Raw genomic sequence first — 21,013 nt, forward strand, 5'->3', positions numbered from 1 at the left:
AGACTGGGAAATAAGAGGCTGGAAAGCAGTGCCATGCTGGGGATCCTGGTTGATGGCAAGCTGAACATGAGCCAGCAGTGCCCTGGCAGCCAGGAGGGCCAGCCATGTCCTGGGGTGTATCAGGCACAGCATCAACAGTTATTTGAGAGAGGTGATTGTCCTAGTCTGCTCTGCACTGAAGAGATCTCCCTTTGAGTGCTGGGTGCAGTTTTGGATGCCACAATATAATAAAGGTATAAAGCTATTAAAGCTATCAAAGGGCATCCAAAGCAGGGCAATGAAGGTGGTGAAGGGCCTTGAGGGGAAGACATTCAAGGAATGGCTTGTTCAGTCTGGAGAAGAGGAGGCTGAGGGGAGATCTCATTGCAGTCTACAACTTCCTCATGAAGGGAAGCAATGGGCAGGCACGGATCCCTTCTCTCTGGTGACCAGTAACAGAACCCAAGGGAATGGTCTGAAGTTGTGTCAGGGAAGGCTTAGGTTGGATATTAGGAAAAGGTTCTTCACCCAGAGGATGGGTGGGCACTGCAACAGGCTCCCCAGAGAAGTGGTCACAGCACTAAGCCTGAGAGAGTTCAAGAAACTTCTGGACAATGCTCAGGCACATGGTGTGACTCTTGGAGTTGTCCTGTGCAGGGTCAGGAGTTGGACTTTGATGATCCTTGTGGGTTTCTTTCAACTCAGAACATTCTGTGATTCTATGATTCTACATAAATATATTCTGAAATATTTGAAAACTAATAGATGGAAATACTACAGAGTACTCACAAGGTTCTTTTATAGAGCTTATACAGCTCTAGGATATAAAATACTGCACTGGCACACAATTAATGTAGAGAACTGTACGAGGGAGAAGCACTGTCCTGACTCTGAATAACCTGCTTCAGTCTTAGTTCTCTCACAATTCCAAATTACAGGAGGAAACAGCCTCCAGTGTCATGCAGAAGCTGTGAACAGTAGAGTACTTCAATTGTCACGGGTCTCTGGCCATCTGCCCTGGTTTTGGCTGGGACAGAGTTCATTTGCTTCTTAGTGGCTGGTATAGTACTGTGGTTTTTGGATTTACTATGAGCATTCTGAATTGGAAGAGATCCACAGGGATCATGAAGTCCAGTGAATGGCCCAAACAGGGATTGAACCCACGACCTTAGCATTTTTAGCACCCTACTCTAACCAAGTCAGCTAATCTGGCCTCAACAATGCTGATAACACACTGATGTTTTGGCTGTTGCTAAGCTATGCATAGCCAAGTCAAGGACTTTTCAGTGTCTTATACTCTGCTAGGGAAGAACTGCACAAAAAGCTGGGAAGGAGCATAGCCAGGAGAGCTGACCCGAACTGGCCAAAGGGATATTCCACACCACAGAACATTGTAACAGTATATAAACTGGGAGAGTTACCCTCAAGAGGGCCAATTGCTGGAGGGGGGAACAGGCTGGTCAGTGTTTGATGCTCCTCTTTGACAGAGTAGCCCTGTCAACAGGGCAGCAAAGATGCTACCTTGCAAATCTGTATGCTGCAGAAAAGTAGAGAACTGGAGAGAACTGAGACTAAAAATGCAAGTAGAGGAACAAAATCTTTCTCAAACTGGTAGCAGTAATTTTACCGCAGTGCAATCCCATACAGTGCCAACACACTGGTCCACTCAAAGTCAGTTAACTTCTACATTACATAACATAATATGTGCAGATATACTATGTTAACATATGCCAAATCACCAGTGTAGCACCTGTCTTGCTCATAACAGTGCCACAGCACGAGAGGAACACTTCAGAGCAATCAGACTTCTCTCAATTTAGCACAGAAGCTTGGCAGTTGTTACACAGGCCTTAGAATAAACCAATCTTGTCTTCCAAAGGATTTCTGAACAATGCCTTATCTATCACTCTATCACTCCTTTGTTAATTACTACTATGAATGTCTTTCCTGCAATACCTTTGGTTCTCTTTAGTCCTCCCAGAATCATGAATCCTCACACCCTAATACCACTACATAAGGTATAAAAAGAGAGGAGAGAGAGAGACAAGAAAAAGGGGAGATGAGATGCAAAGGGTTCAGTAAGCAAGAACCCAGATAAGTCTTCTTTCTGAGTGAACAACAGCATGGCAACAGTCAGTTCAACTGACCCAGGCAGCTCTAAGATTCCATGTGTTCTTACACATAAGGAAGAAGGGTACTTTCCCTTGATGAGAAGAAGAAAGAAAAAAAAAGTTTCTCAAACTTTAATTTTGGATTACTCACAATCCTAATAATTTAAACTAAATTAATGAGTTTGGCTGTAGTCATCGTTAAAGTTCTTCTTAGTCATAGACCAAAAAAGGGAAGCCATTAGGGAAATCAAATCTGTGGCCCAAAATTAAAGCAAACATTTAAGGTTAGATCAGGAAAATACTTGCTTAATCCTATCAGTGTATGCTCAGAAGTTAAGTATAGTATCTCCTAGTATAATCATAAGAAGTCCAGAAAGTTCTGTGAAGAAAATAAAGTTGTGCAGCATGAGAGTTGAAGTTTGTCTAACCCTAACATGAGAGGGTCTAAACAATTCCTGGTATTAAGAAATATAATGAAAGATGAACTAAATATATTGGAAGATGTCCAAAGAGTCATGGGAACACTACTCATGCCCTAAACTGGACTTAAGTGCCCTTTGATATTTTTATGTACTTTTTATAGGTGATGTGACACATGAGAAACCTTGTTTTACAAACAAGTAGGAGAACAAAATTTTACGGAAAAGAGCACAGCGACTAATAAAAAAGTCCTATTTTCAAATTAAAGATGCTAAATATTTCATCAGCACAGAAAGCAAGAGCTTTTGCTTCTCTTCTCAAAAAAACTATCCACCATGAAAGTTTAAGAAAACATACAATGACTAGCAAGACTAAGAAGCCAAGCAAAGTGAAATAAAAGGGTCTTGTGATAACACAAAATGTGCAGTCAGTCAGCAGATTGCCTGTATATAAGGAAATTAATAATTACAGTAATTGATGTATTAAAATCTAGCCTAGTATGTGTCCTCAGCACTACAGTAAAGAAGAGCTGTAAAGGCTAAGTTTAAGTGCAAACTGAATTTTTCCTTAAGCTTGTAGAGCTCTTCAGTAGTGTTATTTCCCAGTTTTTTACTTTAGCAAAACTATATATTTAACACAACTAATAAAGCATTAAACAGAGGAAATGGAATATATAACAAAAACAGAACATCAATCAAACTGAAATCCTGCAATTCAGAATGTCCACAACATAAGTCATCTGAAACCATGTTATTATTACGAATATGAGCCTCATAACAACAACTCCACCATCATTTACCGTGTTTCTGATTGGAATTTTCTTCGGTTCTGTTGGCACATCCTGAGGAACAAATTTCACTGGTTCCTTAATCTGTCTCCTTGATCTTTTGGTCCCATCTGGTAAGGTTTCCATGGCAATATCAGCCTCCATGTCACTGCTACCTGCCTGGTCACACTCTGAGCATTGCCTGCAAAGTGCAAGATTTTCTTTTTAAGACTGTAGTCACAAAAGCAGAAAAAGAAATATATTGAAGTGTTTGGGTTTAAGATAAACTCAAAAGTCAATAAATCAAACGGACACCTCAAGAAGTCCCTCAAACGTACATTTTAGCAACCAAGCAAAAAACAAGTAAGATGTTCTTATATTCCTGACACTATTTAACTTTGAAAACCAAGATTTTGAAAGTAGGAATTAATCTTCAAGAAAGATGCACCCTATTTCACCATTTTCATTCTACCACATCTGTAATCTATTCATTACTGCAACTGCTGCCACAGTTTAATCATAGAATTATACAGTGGTTTGGATTGGAAGGGATGTTACAGATCATCTAGTTCCCATCTCTCTGCCATGGGCAGGGACACTTCCACTAAACCACATTGTTAATCTTTACAATGACATGCTGCTGAATTCATTCTGATGACAGCATGCTTTAGTGGCAGGGATTTAGAAGACATGTTTGTTATGAAAATAAATTCTAATATGTATTTTCTAAGGGAGCAGCTTTTAAAGCCAAAAAAATAGTTAAGAGACAATTAAAGATACAGAAGATAGAGACATAAATTTACAAACTTTAAACACTGAATTGAAAAAAATCACAATCAGAACTTCAAAAACTAATAGAGGCTAAAGTAATGCTATTAACAAGCTCTATAACAGAATTAACAAGATAGGAATTCATCAAGATTTGTTCTTATTTGCAGAAAATCATCTTATGCAAAGTCATACATGCGGATGTTCACTAAAAATATGTTAATGAAAACTCAAAAATTATACTCACTGGTAGGAGCCAATTTTGTAATTACTTCTCACATTACACTTCAAACTCAAAAAACCGTAAGTCTTTTCAAATGAATCCAAATTCATTTGAACCACTGTTCTCATATTACAGCATGTTTTTCTAATAATATACCAACCAAACAAAATATCAACATTATGTTCTGCTATTGAGTGTCGTTAACAGGGATAAGCACGTTAAAGTTATCTAAAAGAAGCAAATTTGCTTTGGAAGGAGACAAACAAAAACCATGTACTCAATTATCTAAAGTTGAATGTTAATACACACTTGTGACAAGAAGGCATATCCATCCTGCATAAACAAAAGCACAAAGTAAGATACGTCTGCTGTGTCTGAGTCGATTTCTTCAAATTTACATGTTCAACAGCAATAGTTCCTCTCCTGTGAACTTTAGTAAGGGTTAACAAAAATCAACTCAATCAACTCTCCATGTTTTCTAATTCTTTCAAACTAATCCAAGCAGTATAATCTCAGATATCTCCTGGCTACATCTGAAGACAACAGGAGTCACTATGGTTGCCAGACAGACTGGTGGCTACCAAGTCAAAATAGAGGGGATCTAATCCTGGACTGGGTAACATGTCAGGGTAACATGTCAGGGTAACCCTGACTAACTCAAGACCGTTCTCCTTCAACTTTTCCACATGTAAAATGTAGATAATTGTGGCTACATTGTAATGTTATGAAGATTCATCAACTCTTATCTCAAAAGCATTTAAGTCTGCAGTAAATAGGACACATGCAAGTGCTAATAATACTTGCTGGTCTAGAAAAGCAGAAATACTACAGGGTAGACTGCAAGAAAGACAACAATTTCTCCCCTCTCTCATACAGTATGGAGGCTTTATTAGTAGCTAAAACACAAGGAAGTCAATTTATACACTTTTCAAACAGTTTTGGGCCAGCATACAAGTGTATAGTACTCTATTCTTCCTCCTCTTTACAAGCCTCAGTTCACACCCAGTATTTGTTAACACTTCTAGACCTCTTCAGGACACTACAATATAAAACCAATAGAAAAATATAAGGTACAAAATGCTATTTTTTACAGTTATATGCTTACACAAATTTGTGTGGATATACACACACAAATATGTATTCACATGCGCTTGTAAAGTAAATAAACAAAAGGCACGCAGACCAAACTACTACTATTTTAAGATTTTATGGAGAGGAGCTCTCCAATGATGTAACAGGAGAGAGAAGCTTTGAGGAGCAACATTCCCTCAAAATGTTGGGTCTGCTTAGCTAAAGGTTACTTTGATTTCTTTTCCTTTATAAGACACATTGTCTTCAAGCTGCCCAACTCAAAGCTTTAAGGTGATTTTCCGTTTGGTAAGCACCAGAGAGCACAGCCCTCCATACCGCTGCAGCATCAGTCATGTCAGTAATTTATGTAATAGAAAGCACAACTGAAAGTATCTACTATGATCTGCTTATGCAGATGTAAGCAGTATCTATAAAAATATTCAAAAATACTGTGATGAGCAGTTCTTACAAAACATATATTTTCCCAATTATTATGGTGGAAATATGTGCTATGTATAAAATAAAAAATAAGCATTTCACAACTAAAGAGTTGCATTAAAAATCAAGTTTTTATAAGACAAAAAACCCAGTAGTATGGTTATACGACAATATTTGGAGTTGGGAACACAGTCTCTTGGATCTACCACCCTGCACAAATGACTTAAATAATTCCTGTTCTTTAGCTCTGTGTTATTAAAAGGAAATTACTCAGGTTTTCATCTACATATGTTCAGACAGTTGTACAGAAAATAACCATGCAGATCAGTAAAGTCCTGTAGTTACACTAGTATCCTATTTACATATAAATAAGTGAAGTATTTTAACTTTGAAGTTACTGAGGAAGACAAGAAACACCTCAATCAAAAGATGAGGTACTCCATGCAAGTTCCTAAATTCCATTTTTATGAACAAGAAACAGGCGTCACCTACTCTGAAACAGATGGTGCAAGTGTCACAGCAATCAAAATTAGGAAAAGCTATGTCTAGAAAAGAAAAGCAAAATCACAGTATGACGGGGGTGGAAGTGCTTGTTGTGTGAGTCACAGAACAAAACTTCATGAATACACCAAAGGTAAGGGGGAAAAAGGAAAGTTATAAACATGAACTTACAGTCAACCTCTTGATTTAGTGGAATAGCCTCTACTATCACAGTCGACAACATCTCAACCTTATTATAAAGCGGACAAGTTTCAACTACAAAGCAGTTTGGTTGGTGGCTCCCACAGGACCACAGAAAAGCTATTACAGATACACACTCCTCTGACTTGGAAACAATCTCCTTTCATCTCCTATTATAGTTTATTTCAACATGGTTCTTGAATTTAAAGAACTTTTTTCCTATTCTGCTGTTTAATCCCAATATATTGACAGAAAGCAGCCTTATGACTTCTTTTTGGTTATGCTACAGTCATGCTCACTTAATTTCATCTCTTCAAGGACAAGCAGCAAACAGAGAACCTGCCACCCCAGGTCTTTACAACCTTTACAACTCCTCCAACAATCTTCAACTACCTCTAAATTATCAAGCATTGCCATGCACCATAAACAAATTAACAGGAGAAACTGTGCCAAAGATTCAACTTTTTCTACACAGGTTTTGTTTTGCTTTGAGTCTGAATTTACCTAATCTAGACTCACAGAGAAAATCAGTAGTAAGCAATAATATGTCTACTTCTAAAATGTGCCTACTGCTAAAATTACTGGAAGTGTTTGTTCCATCAAGAAGTCTCAGTATCGATTCGAAACTTTTTAATCATACAGGAAGTCTCTGATTAAGCACTAACAACCAACAGAAGAAAGGAAGTGTGATTTTGTTGTGTTTTCAATCTAACTTGGTACAAGAATGAATGGTACCAGAGACAACTTCCCATCTCACAAACATCAACTCACTACAATGAGTTGGGAAAAGAGTAAATTTAAATCTTCTGTGATCAGTGAATACACTACAATGCTTCCAGAAAACAGTTCTGTCCACGGCATTTAGAAAGGAAAACTGTAGAGCTACTTAGAGCGTGGCTTGTTTTTAATTAGGAAGAAACGGATCCCGCAGACATACTCTGTGACAAATCACTTCTTGCCATGTTTACAAAGACTTGAACCATTGTGAACTTGAGAAACATGGACCGCAGCTTTAAGATGACACCTATGCTCTATAAATTACACATGTTGAATGACGTACTGGAGGTGGTAGGGGTTGCTTTTATTTGGAGATAAAAGACAGTATATATGAACCAAATAAAGTTTGCCAAAGAGCTTCTTACAGACAGTAAAGGTACTCTAAATTTGCCATTTGCAATGACCCAAACATCCTTCAACTAGGAAAAGTGAAAAATACATACAAATGTATATGTTAGATGCAACATCACATTGCTCATGCTTATAAAAGTTAGTAATTTTGTATTATTTTCTAATGACTCAGATGAAAAAACATTCAAGATGTGCTGGATCAGTACTGAACGAGTGAGGTCATGAATATGAATAAATGTCCAGATATTGAATGTGTGTTCATGGGAGTACTGGTCAAGAACAGTACAGCTCATTCTGTACCGTGGCAAATACTGCTCACAGCAGTTGCCACTAAGATAGTTTGGCCTTCCAACAAAAATAAAAACCATCAAGTTTAATATAATTGTTAGTTGTTGTTTCGTTCATCTCAGTCTCCTGCATTTCATATGCTACCAGAAGTTATCACTTTTTCAGCAATCTCATTTCAACAGAAAGAGCTAATCTCTGTTGGTAGCTGCCAAGTATTTTTTTAATGAACATGTCAATATTTCCCAATTAGATTTTGATTCATTGTATTGTCTGTCAACACTTGTGCATTGCTTTCGTACCAGTTAAGATCACTCTCTACCATGAAAACGCACAATTCCAGTCCATCCAGAATGGTCAGGACCATAAAAACACACAAGTTGTCAATAAGAATGATAAGACTTATTATTATGATAACATGTGAATCAAAATAATATTCTAGTGTTTAATCAACAGGATCTCTAAGAAACTGAAAATTCCCAACTTTTACATAAAATTATGCCACAGCATTGGTAAAGTATATGACTCCAATCATCAAACCTTTTGCAAGGGCTGAAGTTAGTAATTATGTGTAAATTATTAGTAGTGATAATGGAACAGGAAAAAAAAAGGAAAAAATTATTTTTAGTTTTTTTCCTGCTTACTATTTTAAAAGAGAACTAAACTCAATGTTTTTAAACACTCTTAAATAAAGTCTTCCAACCTGCCTAGTATTTTAAGGAACTTCCCACTATACCAATTTTTTTTTATATTTTTTGCTAAATTCCCATTATATCCCATACAAATATGTGAAAAGTACATGGCCCCCATCTAAAAAAAAATTGCACTTTTCTTCATATCTTAATCAAAAGATAAAAATTGTATTCAAAACAGTGGGGGGGGGACGACCTACTGAACTCAAACTTAGATTAAGAGTCTGTTCTATATGCTCTCTACTGATCCTGAAAAGAATACATAAAGGCATGTTCAATGATGAAAGGAATGCAATCAATGCAGCTCAATTTTTCTGCTATCATCTCACACTCCAGAATATGCCTTAGCTAATTAGAAGTAAAAGCCAAGTTTGTGATCTGAGATATAATTGAAGCATGAAATTCACAACAAAGATAAGTTAGGGCTTTGAAATGAAAGAGCTTTACTGCCTAACCTGACCTATGCTGCCTTTAACACCTACTGAGAATTATAGTCTTACATCTTTTGGACTGATAGCTTTAAGTGAGCCTTTTCAACTCTGTTAAAAAGCAGAACAAAAATCAAACCTCTCGTGCAAACGCAGAAGCTATCTAAAAAATTTAAAAAAAAAGAAAGGCATCCACGTAAAATAACTACTTGATAAATCTGACCAAAGAGATGGAAAGTCCAAAATCATATACTACATTAAATAATTAAAGGAAAAATAATTTCAGAAAAATGTTAATGATGGTGAAAATCTTTCTGAGATTTTCATCTTTTAAATGAAATCTCTATTAATTTACTAAGCAAATTTACTGAGGTACATTCAGGTTTTGTCACATTAAGATATCAAAAAAGAGAGGCCTCCCGTTATATATACTGACCATCTTGTTCTGCACATAATCTTCAAAACTAACAGCTTAAGTAAATGTTTTATGCAAGTTTTTAAAAAGTAATAAAAAAAGTTAGAGATATATGAAGAAAAACAGAAACCAATTTTTTTTCTATTAAAATAGTTTTAGTGTATTTTTAGAAGGAATTCTTATACTATTCTGATTTGGTACCTTAATGTTCAAACAAGGTGATGAATGACTCCTGGAGATGCTGTACACTAACTTCTTGCCAGCTAAAAAACTGCTTCCGAATAACTGCTTCTAACACATTTCAGAGCAGTTTCAAGATGCAGAATGCTAACACTACACAGCAGCAAGCTAATTTTATGACAGTTTTGAAATCAACACCTTTGCCACCTTATCGTTTCTCCATTGTACCACTTAGCTTTTGTTCTGCTCCACTGGCGCAGAAAGAACTTTAATTCATGGAAATGTAGCTGCAACAAGTACAGTTATGCACATGTTTCTGCCATTGCACATTTGAGTCACAGAGACAGCAGGAAACCCAACATTTCCCGTTTTGCAATAAACAGATCTACTACTTACAAGTTTATTTTAAAATATTTACAAGTATTTTCCTGAAGATCTGGATAAAGTTGCATATCTGGGTCCTAAGATAAACAGAAAACCAAGTCTTTCGTTTACTGAAAGTAGCCTATAGTTTCCTACCGCTATTACATTGCAGCATTAAAAATCACAAACAAACTCAAAAGCTAAGAAAATTACAGCTACAGCCTATTTCTACAGAGTGGTCAATAATGAGAAAATATTTTTTTTTTAACTTTTTTTTTATAACCTGAAAATAAAACAATTCAGTTCAGACTACTTTAAAGCAATGTCTAAACCACTTAGAATTTGCAAATCTATTCACATTTACATCCTACTTTAAGTACAGAGATAGCACAAGACAACTCATCAGCTGCATTCTTACCAGTAACTGTTCTTGGTCTTCCTTGGCATCCTTGTAAGAGGTGGATCCAGGCAACCAAGATGATAATGGAGTTTACAAGTGTCACACAGTAGCAGTAAGTGTTGATCGTGGTTCTTCTTGCAAATTCCACAACTTTTAATGTAGACAGCAGAAAAGCATTACAATTACATTTGAAATCATGAAGAATAAACGATACATCCCAGTACCTTCCCCAGTTTCAATACAAATATGTGGCAACTTCAATTTGAAAGCATCTTTTAAGTGTATAATTACTTTTTGGAGTAATTATGGAGTAATTTTTGAGGTTTTTTTAAGGAGCTTCTACTTATATACAGTAAAGCATAAAAGGCACCTAACAGAGTTAAAAAAGAAATGGTTTTAAGTTTAAATTTTTGAGGACTTCTAAAAATCAGTAATCACTCAATACTTCAACAAAATGTACCAGCGGCAAATGGAAAAAACTTCATTAAAAACTTAAGCATCAAATGCTTAAACATAAAATTATGCTGCTATTATCAGTTGTAACAATCATATGCTTATTCAGGTAACCACCCTGAAACAGGTCTGTGCTGCTGTTATGCTGGGCAATGTTACAACTCATAGCAAATTACATTTCCTTTCTATTGTTATTTTACTGGAACTGAAATTTTACTTACTTTGAAAAGATCAGGTATTCACTGATTGCACTATAACATGGGAGAAACTAAATGACTGGATTTGAATGAAACAGAACTAGTAAAGCATGACTTATTATTTGTGTACATATCTAAATTGCCAAATCCTCAGCCCACTGCCATATTCGTAAGATTTCTACCTCTCGCAGCACTAAAATTAACTTTTGCTTATGTAAATCATCTTCATTTAGCCTTCTAGCTGGGCAAGACACCACTTGCTGTGGTTGGAGGCCTGGCTGCTGCTCTCTAGATAAGGATAGACCACGTCGCTTCTCAGCTGTGGTGAGAAAATAAGATCCAAGACAACGTGTACTTTGCACAGTCATGCTCTGGAATCCTAGTATACACCATTAGGCTTAATAAAAACCCAGTCAGTAACATCACAGCTTATGGAGAAGGGGAAAAGTTGGAACAATGACAGAGTAAGCGAATAGATTTCATATTCTTGGGAATTAATGAAAATAGAAGTAGGGCAATTTAGCATGAGTAAAAAGTAAAAATTCTTACATGACAAGTGTTTTATGCACCCAGCCACTGTGACTAAACAGCATGATCACTGTTCACAAAATCATCCACTTAGATGATTGCATTCAAAAAACAAGATGAACAGTTAATTTTCACATCACAGAAAATAAGGACCTTTTTATTTCAGACGCAAAGAGTTACCTTTGCCATTGAAGCACTGCCATCAAATTAGCAAAACCACCCAAATCCTACTCATGGTGTGCTAGGGTGAAGAACTGACCACTACTCAACTTAGCATTCAAAAGTAAGAAAAATGTATAGACAACTTTAAAGCATTTTGTTAATTAAAAACTGAAGCAAACAACTTTCTCTGAACACCTTTCTGAAACCATAACTTACTATTCTGTCAAGATTTAATTACTTGCCTATAAAGTACGGCCGGAAGTGTAGACGTCTTCTGTGCTCCTCCTTCCTTTTTACTTGGTTTCCTTTCTTTAGGAGCCCGTAAAATTGCTGGTATGTTCAATTTCTATTGGATTTGAAGAAATACAGTACACATGAGTCTCGACACTTTTAAAGAACACCACTCCCATCTCAATGCATGAAGGAAAAATGAGTGGGAGATTGCTTAGCTAGCTATTTTACAGACAAGAGCGACTACACATTTATCCCAGTATGATTTTGTAATATAAAGTAATCTTATATTCATTTTCTTCAATTAAAAAAAAAAACCCACACAGAAAGACTAGCTTTTAGAATTTTTCTTCAAGCTTCCAATAGAGGGATGGACAAGGATTCATTTATCTAAGCAGCTGAAACAAGCAAAGGCAAATTCACGAATCTGACAGAATACTGAGGCAGTTTATTTTCCGCAGCACTGCAGCTACACTGGTGCTCGATAGGTTAATTAGAAAAATTATCTTATTGGACCAAGCCCTCCACAAAGCAGACGAGACTCTCTTCGGATTTCTACTAATCTGCAGTATGCTGGCTTCTCAGACAGCAACCATCTATCAAAGTCATTTCTCAGCAGTCCCATGGGTCTGCATCTGTTCAACCAACTGGAAAAAAAATGTCATGCAAGCTGTGTAAATGAATTCTGCTCAACTCTTCTTCTTTTTTTTTTTTAATTTATTAACATTTGCATTAGGAAATATATTTCTAAATACTTACTCAAAGGAGGAAAAAATATCCTTCGTTCAAAAGATACATTATGTGAGAATTCTTCTATGCAAGCAGGAGAGATGGGCAGACAAACAGAACTAGAAAAAGCTTGCATACCTTTGGAACTACTACTGCATAAATAAAGTGTAAGGTTCATTTTCTGAACAGCAGCACAAACTCAGTACTACCAAAGGGCACAACAAAATTGTGACCTAATTGCATGACTGCATTTTCACAATAAGCAGTTTCTTCAATCTTGAATCATAACTGGAAATTATTTCAATCTCCCTCTCATACGCAAAACATTGCCTTTTAATACCTCTGACATAAAACACATTTGAAAACACTGCAAGAATCTACACTTCTCTTTTTTTCCTGTATCAGTGAGAACAAAGATAATCGCTGGCAACAGGAAGTAATCCAAATCTTCTACTGTCCTAGATATTTATATTAATTTCATCAAAATATTCCGCTCTGTCCCGTTGCACACCATCACTGCATTTAAAAGGATTTATGTCTTATGAAAGCCATAAAGAGTTAACACATTATTCGAAGCCTACAGTAACTAAAGACAATATGGATACAAAACCAGTAGGATTAACCCAACGCTTCATGTTAAGGTTCATCACAAATGACAGGTCAATCACTTCCACCAAATGAAAGAATTTTGCAAACAAGAACACTATTACAACAACAAAATTAAGCTACAGGTTCCCAGTAGGTGGTTTGCAGAAGGCTAGGTACTTCAATCAGAAAGCATTATCCCCAGAGTAAAGCCTGGGTCTGATCAAATCAAATCAATTTATTCAGCCATGACAGAAACAAAAAAGGCTATTCTTGGAAAACTAGATCTGCCTTCTTCTGTAAAGTGGGGGGGGCGGGGACGGGGACGACCAACCAACCTGTCCAATGATTCTACCCAAAAGAGCCCAAATGCCTTGCCCTTCATTTCGCAGTTTTCCATTCATATTTTGTAGCTCTTCCAAGGACTCACACAGCTGAAACGTTACAGAAAAAAAAAACAGGAATAAAAATTTATTAAGAGTTATTTAATAAAATTTATTCAACCTCTTACTTATCTAGGGTGCATTAGTTTACTGTGGGATTAAAAAAAAAAAAGAAACTCATATCAATATAGCTGAGATCAGTGCAACCATTCAGTAATATAACAGAACTAAATCAAAAACCAGGGCAGCCACTTGTTTTGTAAAGATTTGAAACATTTCAGCATGCAAATAAGGTTTCACAAAGTCAAGTAGAGAGCAAAACAAAAATACAGCAACATCTTATATATGTTGTCCACACTACTTAAGCAGCAAGATTAACAAGTGAACATATAAATTGATTAAAACTGTGTCTTGCCATATTAAAGAACACCCACTCACACTCACAGAAAGAGATAAAATGTATTAAAGGACATGAGCAAAAAGAAAGTGTTTTTTTTCCTTCTGTAACTGTTAGTTCCCACTCAGAAGCCCCATGCACAATGTTAAAAAGCTCCATGCACAATTTCCTTTTCCTTTATCATCTCTGCATAGTTCACAAGGATCTCCTGCTACATTTTCCATATGTTCTCATTTAAAACACACACATTTTAAGAATTAGAAGCTACACCATTTTTTGTCATCATTAACCATCACTTGATAGGTTGCTGAATTCGGCAAGAATTGCAGCATGTCATTTGTCATAAAAAGTACAGTATTTCTACGTTTCAAAATATTTAAATATTAAAAAATCATTATTATTTAGTAAAAAAGCAGAAAATTCCTTTTTAACCATGATGATGAATTAAAAATTACACGAGCAACATTTTGGGGGAGCAATGCGATAATTTATGGACCACAAATTTGTTATACTCAAAAGAAACATGCAGAAGACACTATAGGTGTGTGAATACTGATTATTTCCACCCAAAAAATTAGTCAAGTCATTAAACCTAGGATGAACACAAGTAGAGTTGGAACTGACACAAATAAATAACACTTGAAGTATCCTAGATTGCCAGTTATCAAGTAGGGCTCCAAAGAACCAAGCAGGTTCAAATAGAACGTTGAATTAGACACAAGCAAAACAAACAAAAAAAAAAAGAGAGAGAGAGAGAAAGAGAAAGAGGGAGGGAGGGAAGAGTCAAACTCCGTTGACTTGAAGTCTCAAGTGAAATACATACAAAGAAGGAAAAAAAGAAGGACCTTATGACACAGGTTGACTCCTGAGAGGGACCTGTCTGTCCATGTACTGGAGCTCTCAGAAGGATCAGTTAAAGAGCTTGTGTCCAGTCAACACAGAACATTTCAGAAGTTGATTCCACTTGTATGAGGGAAGACAGACTACTGAATATTTTCAAAAGAAGAAATATGTTTTTAAGTATTACTTTTAAAGAAGCAATAGTGTGCAGCTTTCCAAAGACATTTTCTTTCATGGAAAGAAAAATGCTATCAAAGTTAACAGCAGCAATACTAAAACAGCACAATGGTTTATTATCCCTTTTATTTCACCTTGTTATACTCCACATGAAGCTTTTCTTGCTCATTTTCTAATTTATCCTTGATATTCTTCTGTTCAGCCATATTCTCCTGGATTTGAATCATGCGCATATTTCTCTCTATTGAAAAGAAAATTGCATTATTTCTTATTCTTGAATATATATTTTTAAGTTTTATGCACTAAAAAAAAGCAATAGAAAGTATAAAACTATAACTATACAAAGACACAAAACTGGCCTACTGGTTTATGACACAGACTGAGTAGAATGAACAGTCATAACATTTACATTTTGCTGCATAAATATTGCAGTTGTTTAAATTATGAGCTTTGATCTAGCAAACAGTCATGAAGTTGTGCTATTCCACATAGAAATGGAGGAGGATTTAAAGAAAAAAACAGTATACCAAAAGGTATCTGAGCTTCTATTCCCCCCGTTAAATAAGATAGTTTAGTCTCCTATTTATATTTGAAAGATTTTATTCTTTTCTGAAATGTCTTTTTAAAAAAATAACTGTGTAAATAGAGATACCAAGCACTTAAATAACTGACATAAAACAAAGTCATAATTCACATTTATCTATTAGTAACAACCAAACACAAGTAAAATAAAAAAGCCAATAAATTAGTACAGCTCAGTGTAGCAAAGTGACATTTTTTCATTGAGAAAAATAAGCCATTTTCACCCTTACCAAGGTAATAATTCACAAAGTCAGCAGTGAGAGCTGGTTGTTTATGTTTTCTTCTTCCATCAACACTGGAACTAGTATCTGAAGTATCCACTGGGAAAATGTCTGTGCTAATTCCCATCAACTCGGCCTTGCGCATGAGCTTGCGAATCGCTGAAGCGCTGCTGGTGAGTGGTCGCGGCAGCTTCTCCCTGGGAACCCAGGCCTGTGGCCTGGTGGTGCGGGCCAGCTCTGCCTTGGCACGGTACTGCTGGAGCCTGGCGTTGATTCGAGCCTGCAGTAAAGAATTCCACATATTAAAAACATAAAAGGAACAATCTGAAATTAGTTTTAAGTTATAATTTGGAATGCATCCACGTTTTATTTTCATTTCAAAAGCCACACAGTCTAATCAATGCCGTTTTCACTCCAGAACTCTACAACTGAAGAAACAGCCATTAAAAACAGACATTTCATTTTACTTCAAAATGCATACACAAATTACATTATCCTTTCACTAGGTTCTGGAGCTATGCACACGTTTCTTGATGAGATCTCCCCACCAATGAAAATAGCAGAGATGACTGCTGGCTTTCAGACAACCCCTTCTAATGATAATTTGATGGGACTGTGAAAACTCACTACTGGAAAAAGCCTTGGTTGACCTATCATAAATACATTTAGATACATTTTAAATTGTTATTTATGTGAGCAATAACAGTTGATGAGGAGTATTTTTGCCATATTTGACATAATTTCATAGGAACTCCTTTCTCAATGCCACTTCTCCTTATAAATGTTAAACTTGCTAATTATAATTTGTCAAAAGCACAATCCAAACAGAAGTAAAGTAGACAAGAGAAACTCACAATATATATTGTTGATGACATCTGCATATTTGGGAGCATCTGGGAGATTTACCCCAGAAGATCAAGTTGTTACTGACAGTTGGAAAATACTGTCTTGAGGGAACTCTATGGAGTGGCAATTCTGGCAGAAAATGACATCAACATACAAACTTTCAGAGGCAAAATTCCAGCTGACTATCAGCTAGAAGTTGTTTACTTGCCTGCACAAAGAAGAAACTAAACTAATGTGACTGCCCCACCATATGGTGTGAGATACTCCTGAGACAAAAGCAAAAAAGCGTGCATATATATACACGCTATGGTTAAGGAACATCTCTGATTCCAAACAGAATCCTTGAAGGTAATATTGCAGATAGTTTAACACATTACCTTACTAGGTCTTGAACACTAATGATCAAGAAACATGGCAAATGTGACATATAGTTCAGCTCTGACCCCAATGGCTTTTCTCTTGGACCCACAGTAGCAGGCATCAGCCACCACTTCGCTTTATTCTCCACTGGAAGGACCAAAGATGGCTCAAAGCTTCTTTACTGATTACATGCTCAATTCTGAGACCTTTGAGGGCATTTAAGATGTCATACAACTTTACAGCCTGAGCCTTATTGCAGGAATAGATAACAGATTAAAATGACTAATGTCTAAATGGAATCCTCAACTTAAGTTACTTGGATTTAAGCAATTTTCAAGTATATAATTTGCTCAAGGAATGTACATTTCTTTTATTAATATTTTAATAGAGTATTTCAACATAGAACATCTTTCAAGAATCAGTAACAGTCCTAGACTGCTTTGTTATTACACTCTTTAGAGGGATTTACTTTCTTGGGCCACACCATTGTCTCAGTTCTTCCTGTCTGAACTACAAGACATCAAATATCCTTTGTTGTACAACTGTATACTTATTTATGTTAGGTCAATGTTTATAAATCTTACTTAAGCCAAAAAAATCCTCTGGCAATGAGTTGTTGTATGTCCATATATATATGCACACACTACAGATATATATAAATATGTATATACATATATAAATATGTATATATTTACTTCTTAATCCTTTTTTTTCCCCCAGACTAAGCTGTCTCAAGATCCTTATTTCTCAGATAAAATCCTTATTTAACAAAAAATGGTTGAACTTACTGATGGGATTTTAACTTCCTCATGCAGACAACATATGGTAAGGTAAGGGGTGAATTTATACACACTCTGTGTCAACTCTCCACTCAGACATTTCTAGTATGTATTAAGTATCCCTTACAGTTTTGCACTTTAATGACACAGAAACCACTCGAAGACAAATATTTCATAAAATCTCAGTACACACAACTGGACATGGATATGTATTTTTCAAGTTTCCAATTTGTTTTCACCTACATAAACTCAGATATACACACAATACTAATGAAAATTCATACAACACCAAAGCCATCAATAGTGAAAACAAGTGGTTGCACAAAATGTACACAAGTTACCATGTTTGTAACAAGGTGCCTATGACACCATGTCAAGTAACTCTACCTGCAGTTTTCAGCATTCATTCTTTCCATTTCAAAACATTTAATCCAAATAATTTAGATTAAATAACTGCAGGGTCTTGGTTTGGGGGAAAGAGAAGGAAGAGAGAGAAATGCTAGGAACTTATCAGCGTTATCATCAGTGTACAATATATGCCTGAAAGCAGAGCTAATAAGCCCTGTTATACCCAAACTGATTCTGCACAATGAGCACTTACCATTATGTTGGGTAGCATTCATATCATTGTGATGGCTCCCCTACACAGGTGCATTTTGATGCAATTGAGAGCTAAGTGTACTCAGCAAGAATTATGAAACCAGTTTTAAATCAAGCTCAATACTCCACAGAAATACTTTATTCAAAATGCTTCTACGATAAGTTTCCTCATGCTCAAAATCATTCTCAACAGCACAGCTAATTTTCAAATAATGTTCTCTTCTCCTATTCAAAAATCTTTGCCGAACTAGAAAGGTATGATTTTTTTAAAAATTAAAAGTTTGATATTATGGAAATTTATTTTCCAATCATCACACTACAATTCTGAGGTCAGAAAAAAAGCAGTTACTTCTCTCCCATAAATGACATCCATTATTTACAGCACCTGCTAATTGCTACAAAAGATTAGACAGGATTCATTCAGATAACAAGATGTTTTTCTACACAGGTCTGTTTTTTACATGGAATGCAGTTCAGTCTAAGCAGTGAAGCAAACTGTGCTATAAATTCTTCAGAATCAGAAAAATAATAACAAACACATATCGAAACATATGAAAGTACACAGATTCCCTCAGAGGGACTGAAATCTTGATATCAACAGGACATTTATCGCTTCAGGCAATACTTTAGTCAAGTTAAACTCTTCTGCCAAGTTCAAGATATTAAAGGAAAGAAGTAATACTGATCTTAGATGTAGAACTATGCCTAATTTTTTGTTTGGCTGTCTTTTTTTCCTAAGAACCTTGAAGAAAATATTAAACAAAATCTATGAATTACAATGGAAAAGTAATTACCAACTTTTTGCCTCAAAACCAAAGTAATATTTTTCAATTCAGACAAGCATAGATATCCATATTTGATATTTATTGAAATATGCAATATACATATATATTTGAGAATTGTTCTTAGACACTAAAACCTACAAATAGTTAACTGTATTGTTAAATGACCATGAACTATCAATATATTTCACATTTAATTTTCTACTATAATAACATTTTTCCATTGTCTTTATTTCTGTCTTGTTTAGCATGGATGATTAAACAGAGGCACTTGTGTCATGAATACAATACCTGAGCTTCTGGTGAAAGCTGCTTTTCTCTTTCCTGCAAGGACATTTTACAGTAAGACTGTAATGCCAAGTAGTTCTTCCGCTTCCATTTTCTGTCTAACCTGTCCGCATGCTGTTTACAATAAGCAAAAAAAGGGTCAGCTATATCCTGTTTCAGAGAAAACAAAGGGGAAGGAAGGAAAATAAAGTAAGACATATGAGGCCAAAAGGCTCTGAACAGCACAAACATTCTGATAATCAGTTCACATGTTCAAATGGACATGTTTTTAAAATAATTATTACTCTAAATCAATTTTTTCATCTTGATGCAACTTACAATATAAGCTGGTTTTACATTGTTTTTATCGCATGACCCAAAATGTTTTTAAATGCATTAACTATTTAACTCTCTACTAGTCAATCTCTGCGCTATTTTGCATTCCCAGAAAAAAAAATGCAGCCAAATAAATCTCTAAGTACAAATCCCTTTAACATATAACACGTATTGTTAATTTCCTGTTGCTTCACTGTGTCTTTTACACTATATCCTACAAGTGCATAACAAGTCTGAATAATATCAAAGGCAATATAGTTCATTTCTCAAACGTTCTTTCAACTGATTTGGTGGCTATAGCCTCACATGATTTATCATCTCTCAGATGATGGGGTTTTTTCCATTTTTCACTGTTCATTCCATCAGATATTCAGATCGTCATGGCTGTAAGTTTATAGCAACTTTTAGCACCTGCAAAACTTGCAAGCAGACCAGAAATATCTGAGCCACAAGAAGATATATGGTTTGAGAAGTTTATTTCCTTCCCAGTATATTTTCAAAAGTGTAGAAACACTCATAAATCTATAGACTAAGAAGAAAAACTTAAAGCAGTCTACCTTCATAAAGTAATAAAAATATTAATAAATTATTTGCCTACCAATTTTTCCTTTACTCCACCTATAAAACATAGACCAATAAAATCTACACAGACTTTCCTTACAAGCACATTTTATTTTGATTTAGATTTTCACAGTATGTGACAGCTTACTGCCAAAAATTAGCAGCCCCTAAAATTAGATTGTGTGAGGCCTTGATTAAAAATGTTTTGATTACAGAAAACATGTAACACTTTAGGTGGAAAGGCAAGTAAATACATACATCTAGAAGAAATTCACACTGAGTGTTTGAAGAATCAACATTACACATAATTTATTAAGGACAATAACAATGAGGCAATGTGCTATCTTTGTATTTATCAGCTTAACTGAAGAAAGTATTTTGTGATTCCTTTATGAATCCCTTAGTGGTCCACTGTTTTCAGAAACAAAAGTGTCAAGATCAACAGTGCAAGTAATGCTTGTATTTGTGTCACCTGTGGTACTTCCTAAAGCAATAAGTTAAATTGAGCAGCTATAAACATGACAAGCTTAATCCAAATGATACATATCAGGATGAAATCGGGCAATCTAAAAGTACTTATACCGCAAAAATTAACCGGAAAGTTGGAGCTTCAAATCTAAATTGCTTTGGATCATACTACAGGGAACAA

At 35.6% G+C, this 21,013-nt stretch overlaps 1 protein-coding gene across 6 annotated transcripts in view; it reads right to left on the minus strand.

Moving 5' to 3' along the window:
* PHF14 (PHD finger protein 14) overlaps positions 1 to 21,013 on the minus strand; it is a 159,375-nt gene that overhangs the window by 102,749 nt on the left and 35,613 nt on the right. For 5 of the 6 annotated variants that reach the window (XM_018075667.2, XM_018075666.2, XM_018075663.2 and 2 more), the window contains 7 exons: positions 19,492 to 19,638; positions 15,843 to 16,113; positions 15,165 to 15,271; positions 13,572 to 13,667; positions 11,931 to 12,034; positions 10,367 to 10,498; positions 3,310 to 3,478 (listed from right to left, as the gene is read on the minus strand). In XM_018075667.2, coding sequence (XP_017931156.1) covers positions 3,310 to 3,478; positions 10,367 to 10,498; positions 11,931 to 12,034; positions 13,572 to 13,667; positions 15,165 to 15,271; positions 15,843 to 16,113; positions 19,492 to 19,638 — 1,026 coding nt within the window. The remainder of the gene's footprint in view (positions 1 to 3,309; positions 3,479 to 10,366; positions 10,499 to 11,930; positions 12,035 to 13,571; positions 13,668 to 15,164; positions 15,272 to 15,842; positions 16,114 to 19,491; positions 19,639 to 21,013) is intronic. The other variant, XM_018075665.2, reaches the window with a different exon arrangement.

Source organism: Manacus vitellinus, unplaced genomic scaffold, assembly GCF_001715985.3.
Source record: "Manacus vitellinus isolate BGI_N305 unplaced genomic scaffold, ASM171598v3 scaffold_3_pilon, whole genome shotgun sequence".
Lineage (NCBI taxonomy): Eukaryota > Metazoa > Chordata > Aves > Passeriformes > Pipridae > Manacus > Manacus vitellinus.